The sequence below is a fragment of the Megalobrama amblycephala genome, linkage group LG1, assembly GCF_018812025.1.
Source record: "Megalobrama amblycephala isolate DHTTF-2021 linkage group LG1, ASM1881202v1, whole genome shotgun sequence".
NCBI lineage: Eukaryota > Metazoa > Chordata > Actinopteri > Cypriniformes > Xenocyprididae > Megalobrama > Megalobrama amblycephala.
In genome coordinates this window covers 64,899,509-64,908,330 of record NC_063044.1, presented here as the reverse complement: position 1 = coordinate 64,908,330, position 8,822 = coordinate 64,899,509, and the positions used below count along the sequence as shown (strand labels likewise).

Below are 8,822 nucleotides of genomic sequence, written 5' to 3'. Positions count from 1 at the left end.
GATATCTAAACAGTACATACACAGTAAATAAATAAAATGCCGTCTAAAATGGGAAATTAAAACAAATGATTTCAATCTATTGTTAATTTGGGTTCACCAGTTAGTGCTTTACAGACCCAAAATTACAAAACATATACACATACACACCAAGAAGCACAACAAAACAATAAGCAAACCTTATGTAGCTAAGGAGAATTAAAAGCAGCAGAGAAGAGCTGGATCTTCTAAATATATTTTAAACACATAATGGAGTCATAATTTTTTAAGAGAATGTGATTTATGACCAAATGAAAATATTTTGTTGCTTTAGTTTTTATTATTTCACTTTTTACTTTCACTTTGCTTTACTTCTAGATGTTTCTTCAGAAACCATTTCAGTGTTTATTTTGTGATTTATATTAATTTTCACAAGAATTACCACTTCGTGGCAAAATATCCACCTTGACCAACAGGTTTTTCCCTAAAAATGTAATTTTTAGCTAAGTGTTCTTGGTCACCAAGGAGACATTAATGTGAGTAAATAGCATGATTGAGATAAAACATGAGACATGTGATGTGAGACGAAAACCAAAGAAATCATGTCCCACTATAAATCTACATGGCTTCTGTTATCTGGCATCGGGAATGCAGTTCAGAGGACAGTTTGTGTATCAGTGTCATGGAAACACACCAACACAGGTGTGTCATTTGCAACAGCGTCTTCATATTGTGTGTCCTCATGTTCTTATCCTTTTAACTCTATATTATGATAAGAGCCGATGATGATGTCGTGGACAGTCTCAAATGAAAAACAAAGTCTGCAGATACCAGAGGACCCATCCAACGTACAGATCCTCCAACCACCTGTGAGTTCTCTTTGTGTTTTACAATGTTTTGTTATTAGTGAAAAATCTCTCTCTTCATCAACTTACTGAATTAACAACAATATGTGACTGATCTCAAAAGAATGACTCTGTCCATCCCTCTGTAACCATCTCCTTGTCCTTCACAGGCTCCTCAGCCTACCACTATTTTCCAGCAGTTCTCAGCAGCAGTGGCGTCACCTTTTGCCCCTGTGCGTCCAGGACACATTAGAGGGGGTAAGATATGCCAAAGAGAGGTTTAAGGAATAGTTCACCTAAAATGAAAATTCTGTAATCATTTACTCACCCCCATGTCATTCCAAACCTGACTTTCTTTCTTCAATGGAAGGTGATGTTTTGAGGAATATCCTAGCAAGAGTTTTCATTATGGCACCTTCACACATCATAAAGAGTTTGTTTTATATGCAAGGTCAGGGTCTTTTTGGTCTCTTTGTGTTTGTATGTGTGTTTTTAGACCTTGTGGAACTGATGATGATACAGAATGCACAGATGCATCAAATCATCATGAATAGTATGAGCATGTCTGCACTCAACACCTTCAACTATACACACACACCAGAGGTGATGTGTTCACATACACATACAACACTGTGAATAAGCAGAAAGATACTTGTTTCATGTAAAATGTGAATGTTTCCATGTTCACCATCTAATGTATATACGTTTGTGCTATTCATTTTTCAGCAGAATGCAAGAATCAATATGGTTTTAGAGGAAGAACCTGACATTTACCACCATTATTACCCACCTGGGCCTGGCTTCTGTTACCCAGGTTGCGTGCCTTTACCCCAGCAACTGATCCAGGCCCCACCTCCTGTTCTCCAGAACATCCAGGAACCACCACGACATGCACAGCCAGTTCACACAAAATGCAGGTTAGACAGATACAAATTACTATTTAAAATAACATTAAAACATCTGGGTGAATATATAAAAAAACGCTGAGAAATGTCTGGGTCATATTTCACCCCAAGAATTTTTTTTTTCAAAATTATATTTTGTAAAAAGAAATGAAGCCTATATTTAAGACAATGAGTGAATAAAACAAAACAATGTATTATTTAAATTGTAAAGTACAATTATAAGTATACATCATGGTAGTAGGCTATTTGTTGTACAGACTAAACCATTGTGGGACAGAATTTTCCCTTTCGAAGTGGAACTTCAACACTGCATCTTGGTATTGACACAGTGTTGAAGTTCCCCTTCTCAGAGAACTATGGTTACAGTCGTAACCTGAGACGTTCCCTTTTGAAGTGGGGAACGGCATCAGGCACGGTTAAACGAAATCCAAAAGTCATTGTCAGATGGCAGTCCATGACGTCAAAAGCGGAGCATAAAAGGGCGCCTGATTTACACGTCATCAGCTTTTTTTGTCTTCAGCAGCCGCTTGTTTGTATGCGCGGGTAAGACAAGAGTCAGTTGGAGCGTTCAGCTCTCGAGGGAGCTAGAGAGGCACTCAATAGCCGCGTTTCCACTGCCGGGCCAAAGGCGGGCGTGCTAGTGCGTGCCAGGGCCGGTCACGTTTCCACTGTCACTTCCAGGGCTTGATCGTGCCTCTTCGGTGCTTCCTCGGTGCCAAAGGCACGGGTTTTTCGGCCCGCCGAAAACCTTGGTCCAAAGCGGGCCAGCTGGGGCTTGAGGCGCGGTCGAGGTGAAAGGCGGAGCTAATCGTAGTCAGGTGATGATCTACATGCTGAAATGGGTTGGGTTGTGTGACGTTTGATCAAGGAAGGTGTGTTTAAGGGTGGTTTTTAGATCAGCGCTGCGGAGCTAGCGGACCGACAGTGGAAACGCAGCTTGATTTTGGCCTCGGTGCCTAAGGTCTGTGGCCATAGGCCCAGCCCGGCACGCTGTTAGCCCTGGCTCGCACTGGCCCGACAGTGGAAAAGCGGCTATTGCATTGCATAGCGGTAAGAACTTGCTCGATTTTGGCGTCTGCACGGAGCGTCAGATCTTGAGGTTCTCGAGGAAGCTGAATGCATTCATTGTGATGTATCTGCTGTGGGAAGCTCCAACCATGCTTGACTTTCTCTTGAGGAATGAGAGTCGAGCATTGGAACGTAGGTTGTAGGCAAAGCATAGAGAGGAGCCTGAAGGGAGTTTTCATTTTGGGCTTCTCTTGCTATATCGTTTTCATGTTGGTTCAGGAAGCTGCTCTGTGGCTGCTTCTGACCTGACTGATGAATGTGATGTGTCTAATTCTGAGGAATTAGATACAGAGAGAGTTAAGATGGATGTTATTAATAATCCGGATCCTCTCCCTGCAAACATGCTGGCTTTTTGCAGGCACAGTGGGCTAGGGCCAGCCCCCACCAAACCTAAACAGGCCCAGTGCGGGCTTGCCCAGGCGAGGCCCACAGCTTTGAGCTCACTGCGGGCTCTCTGTGAGCAGCCCACACTAGTGGACTCCCCACATTTGGATCCAGAGCAACTTTTGTACCTTTCGGCCCATGCAAGTTTTGTGTAGGCAGCCCACTTTCATTTCCCATGCTCCGTTTGACTGCTTTTTAAAATTTAATGTGAAATTCAATAAGACCTTCAATTTATAACTCTGCACAGATGGAATACAAATTAATGACAAATTACAGTAATTCACATTTTTATACTGTAGTTTTCTATTTACTTAAATTACATACAAATGTATGTAAAATTACAAAAATAATCTGTACAAAATATAACAAAACTGTTAGATGATAAAATGGTCAAATGACTGGCAGCAACGGCTGCCAAACAAAAAACATAAAATTAAAGTAAAATCTCCTTTTTAAGGAAGCTGAAAACACTGTCACATGACTGATCAACAGAACATTAAACACTAACAGATCTGTTTAGCTCTCTGCATCTTCACTTATTACAATCCAGTTTGACTTTATTTCATACAAAATTTTTAGATGTGATGTTTTATTGAAAATAATAAAGTTTAAAGTCACCGTTCTGGAGGTAAGTGTTTCTGAAACACATCTATTATAGCAAAAAATGTTAGAGAAATTCTGGTCAGATGAGGTTGATTATTTATTCATGATTCATTGATCTCATCCAGAGTTTGATCACTGAGTCAATTAGCTGTTAGTTTTGCAGCTTTACAACAGCCCTGTGATATGAAATTATCATAGAAAAATAAATAAATAAATCAGATATTTTGAGTTTTTTATTCATTATATAGAACGTGTTCTCCGGTTTGTCTTTTAGACTCACACATCAAGAATCAGCGTATGAACCTCAACAATGGTGACAATCAACAAAAAGCTTTTTTGTGACTTTATTGGCTTGTTTTGTGATGTTCAGAGTTGATCTGTTGAGCTGAAAATGTTGTCACCATTGTTGAAGTTCATACGCTGAATCTTGATGTCTGTGTGTGTCTACATGATCCTGTCCAAATAATTTCTGCATAATGACTTAAAAATGTTCAAAATATTAAAGCAGAACAAAATTGCAGGGCCAGTGCTAAGGAGCCAACGTTTTGCCAATGAGCAAATTCTCAGGAGCCCTGCACCGGCAGCTTGCCCTAAGTGGGCCCTTAAAGGGCCAGTGCAGGCTTGTTTGTGAGCCTTTTATTCCTTCTATGTCTCCATATTGAGGTGTCAAGATAATGGAGGAATTTATGTTCCGCTTGTATAGTCTCTCCCATGCATTCAAACTATTTGTATGCGTAGAGACTGTGTGAGCAACGATATGTGAGGATCCCCCAGTGGAAGAGCATCTTCCTAGCTATAAAATATTCAGCGTTGGGGCTCTGTTTGGAATTAGCTATTTTTATTGGCGAAACAGAGCAAAAATAGGCAATAATATGGTGTCAAAAACGTAAGTCTGTTAATATTAACTTCTTGTTTATTTAACTGTTGTATAAAATCAATATCACATTTGTGCAGTCTTTGTGATATTATGAAATAAGTATATAGGCTTACATTTTCTGTCCACATATCTTGAATTTTGTGAGCATGCTAAATGCATTTTATGAGACTGAACCATGCAGTGAAAGAACACACTCTCGCGCAGTCAGTAAAAACAGTAATACATGCAATTAGCAATCGAATTTTTTCATTTAATTTTCTTTTTCACTAGTTTCATGTTTCAATTATATTTTAGTATATTCAAGGCATTTTTGGGGGTGTTGGGGGGGGGGGGGGCGTCCCTTAATGATCATGGGAGGTCCTGGGAAAATGTAAAGTAGGCCTGCAGTTTTTCTGATCCGTTGTCTAGGCCCGTCGTTTCTATTCCTTTTTTTAAAAAATATGTAATATTGATCTTTTCAATAGTAAGTGTATATTAACCAACTTATTTATAAAATAATTTATACACAGGAGATTATCAGTGCTATTTTCAGGGAGATGTTGAACCCTCGGTAAGATATAAAGCTTTTACTTTTTATCTTACAGTTGCTCCAAAGGTTAAGGAGACACTGCAAAAACATTTAGTTAAAATTAAAATAAATAAGTAATAATAATAATAATAATAATAATAATAATAATAATAAAGTGTCCTCGCCTTTGTCTTTTGAGGTGTAAATGTCTTTTAGTATAATTCTGTCAGATTGCCTGTCAATTAAACTTTGGCGAAACTCTAAAACTAAATATTACAACTCTAAAATTAGAAATTACGAATATTGTTTATAGCAATGTTTAAAAATGCGTTCTTTTGTGTTATAGAGACTCCTAGTGGTGTATACATGCTAGAACAACTTTTTTATGAGAAAAAAATTTCTAGTAAATAGTGTTTTTGAACCATACTATACTTGAATTGAAGTACTTGAATTAATTTGTTGTGGTAATTCTATAGTTTCTTTGATAATAGAACAACTACAGTAATATAAAATTACTTTATCCAATGCTGTACTGCATATTCTACAACTAAAGGGTATATTATACTACAATACACTACAATACTGTAGTAAAAACTAAAGTACAGTATTTATTATCAGTTCACTGTTGTTAATAGTACTACAGTATGCAGTAGTATTCATTAACAAAGTATTGTAAATACTATAATATATACAGTATAATACACTTTACTATAGTATAAATTACTATAGTACACTCTAAAAAATAAAACATTGGTTCAACAAAAAAAATATGTTAACATTTTCCACTAGAATTTCTAACTTAAGCCAATTGGGAGAATTACATTAATTCAAAGCAATATTTTGAGTTGATCCAACATAATGTTTTAAGTAAGGTGAAGATGTTTTTTTGCCACAAAAAAAACACATTTCTAAGTAACATGAACTTAATAATTGTCAACATGAATGTAACTATTTAAGTTGATCCAACATAATGTTTTAAGTAAGGTGAAGACGCTTTTTGGACACAATAAAACGCATTTGTAACATGAACTTACCAAACACCGCTTGTCACCATGATGGTAAATCTCCAAAAACCCACATTAACAGAAACTCTTCTAAAATATAGCTGCAAGCAGCAATTCGGGGCCAAGCCCCAGTAGGGGCAGTAGCGCAATACGGAGCAGGAAGAGCAAAAACAGCAGAAATTGAATGTACATGCAAAACATCTGGTTCAGAAGGACAGGTGGAAATGAAATGAAAATCAATAGAAGTTCAGAGAACGAACACGGAATGAACTAAAATACTTGTATCTCATTGAAGAGGAATAAAGATTAGCACAATCCTTATTTGGATAAAAAAGGTATCAAAATGACTCATTACACACAATTGTATAAAGGAACCCCACACGAGATTCGAATCCACGACCTCCGGGTCCAAGGTCCATTTCTCATCTCATTGCACCACTGTGCAAGTGAATGTTTCCACACCTGCCGAAGTTTATTAGTTCATGTGAAAATGAACTCAAAATGAAGAATTCTTATAAAGCTGCACTTTAGATCATTCTGCAGCTCATCATGCTGTAGTGCAATACAGAGCAGGAAGAGGAAAAACAGCAGAAAATGAACAAACATGAAACAGCTGGTTCAGAATTACGGGCAAGAATGAACTCAGAATGTACATAAGCTTAGATGAAAATGAACACAGCATGAAACAAAAAGCATTTATTTCTAATCCAAGAGGCAGTAAAGGAATCAAAACACACTATTTTATAAAACCGCTCCACCTGGGATTCGAACCCACTAACTTCGGATACAGGGCTCTTCAGATAACTGGCTTTACACATTGAGCTACTTGAGGATGCACATTCAACAGACTGTGGAAGAAACCTTTTAGTCTAACAAAGAATTCACAAAAAAAGCATTACTTAGCATGCTAACCATATTAGCATGCTAAGCTAACTTAATGCTAATGAAGCTCATGGTTAACTTGATAACTGAAGAGCCACATTAAAGAGAATGACAACTGGTTAGCATGCTAAGCAATTAGCATGCTAAGCTAACTAGCATAAGACAACAAACACAAGCAAGGTCACATTCAGAGATGAATATCTTGGGAATGGTAGCGAATATCAAAAATCCATTCAGTCATTTCTGTGCGGCTCGGTCCAAAGATCACCTGAGCTGATTTTGGACAAAATTGGACAAAAATTGTAGGAGGAGTAGCGAAAAAACTGTTTTCCATTTATTTCAATATGGCGGACAGGTACATTTAAGGAAAATGACAAATGACACATCGTCGGAATCGGCATAAGCCAGGGAATAAAATGACATAAAGCATACACATTTTGGAAAGTGTTTTCAAAAGTTATAAGTGGTTTTGCAATAATCATTACATCTGTGGAACAGTAGGTGGCGCTGTGTTGAAACTTCTCAGGTACCTTCAGGACCTTCTAAGGTCATACATACCAATTTGTGTGAAGATATGTCAAATTGTTTAAAAGTTATTGCAATTTATGACAAAATTCAAAATGGCGGACACGTGGTTCATCCGATGTTGACGAATTCGATATCCTCGGATTCGGCATGGCACAGGGAATCCATAGACACCAAGATCTTGATTTTCTAATAAAGTGTTCAAAAGTTATTGGCCAAAATAGCCATTTTTCAGATCTCATGACCTGTAGGTGGCGCTGTTCCCAAATTTGGCATGGAACCTCAGATCATGGTCTTGATCAAGTATACCAATTTTAGTTTTGATTGCTCAAAGTTTGGCCGAGATACAGCCTCTATAGCAATTTTGGGTCACCTCGTTAACTTCGTGACATCATAACTTTTGAACAAAGATGAATAAAAAAAATCTGTAGTCATTTCTGTGCGGTCAGACCAAAGAACCTGACAAAGTTTGGCAAAATTGGACAAATTTTGAAGGAGGGACGAAAAAACGGAATACTGTACTTTTCAAAATGGCCGCTACTGTAATGGGCGGAGCTTAATGTAAGAATTTGAATAGAATCAGCATGAAGAACGAATCAGATGTACTAAATTGTATTTTTTAGAGCAAATGGTTCAAAAGTTATAAACTTTAGAATGTTGAATATTTGAACTGGTGGTGGCGCTATAGAGTTGGTCCTAGAGACTCCAAAATTGTCAGATTTCTAGACATGACCATCATACAAGGTGCCAAATTTCATCATTTTCTCATGTTCCGTTGATAGGGCTGCCAAACTCCCATTCGGGAGGAAGAATAATAATAATAAAAGGGAAAACGTACAATTACATAGGGGCTAAGCCCCTTCGGGGCTTGGCCCCTAATAAAAGGGAAACTCAATTACAATAGGGGCTACAGCCCCTTTGGGGCTTGGCCCCTAATTAGCATAACAAAATTTGCTAAAAACTGCTAAATCTCCCTTACCATTAATCTTGTGCAAAAAAAACATTGTATAACACTTAATTTTAGCATTTACTCTCCCTTTCAAGTGCCATGGGCAAAGCATGATGGGAAATATAAATCCCAGCCCAGTTTCACTTAACTTAAGTTCGTCTAAATTAAAAGAAGTGTTCATACAACTCAAAACAATGAATCACGTTTACACGTCATCAGATTGTATTTTACATTAACAGAACTTAAAATTAAATACATTTTTGATTAACTGAAAATGTTAAACTATGACAAGTCGT

At 37.5% G+C, this 8,822-nt stretch overlaps 1 protein-coding gene across 2 annotated transcripts; it reads left to right on the top strand.

Annotated features, from left to right (window-relative positions):
- The first annotated feature begins 389 nt into the window (after nucleotides 1-389).
- Nucleotides 390-1,825, top strand: LOC125250367 (proline-rich protein 29-like). Of its 2 annotated transcripts, none has more exons than XM_048162889.1 (4): nucleotides 390-845; nucleotides 992-1,079; nucleotides 1,318-1,424; nucleotides 1,548-1,825. In XM_048162889.1, exons 1-4 carry the CDS (start codon nucleotides 759-761, stop codon nucleotides 1,806-1,808), a joined length of 543 nt encoding a protein of 180 aa, XP_048018846.1. In that variant the 5' UTR covers nucleotides 390-758; the 3' UTR covers nucleotides 1,809-1,825. The 2 variants fall into 2 exon arrangements, with proteins under 2 accessions (XP_048018846.1, XP_048018855.1); XM_048162898.1 differs by having other exon boundaries at nucleotides 467-845; nucleotides 1,551-1,825.
- The last annotated feature ends 6,997 nt before the right edge of the window (nucleotides 1,826-8,822 follow it).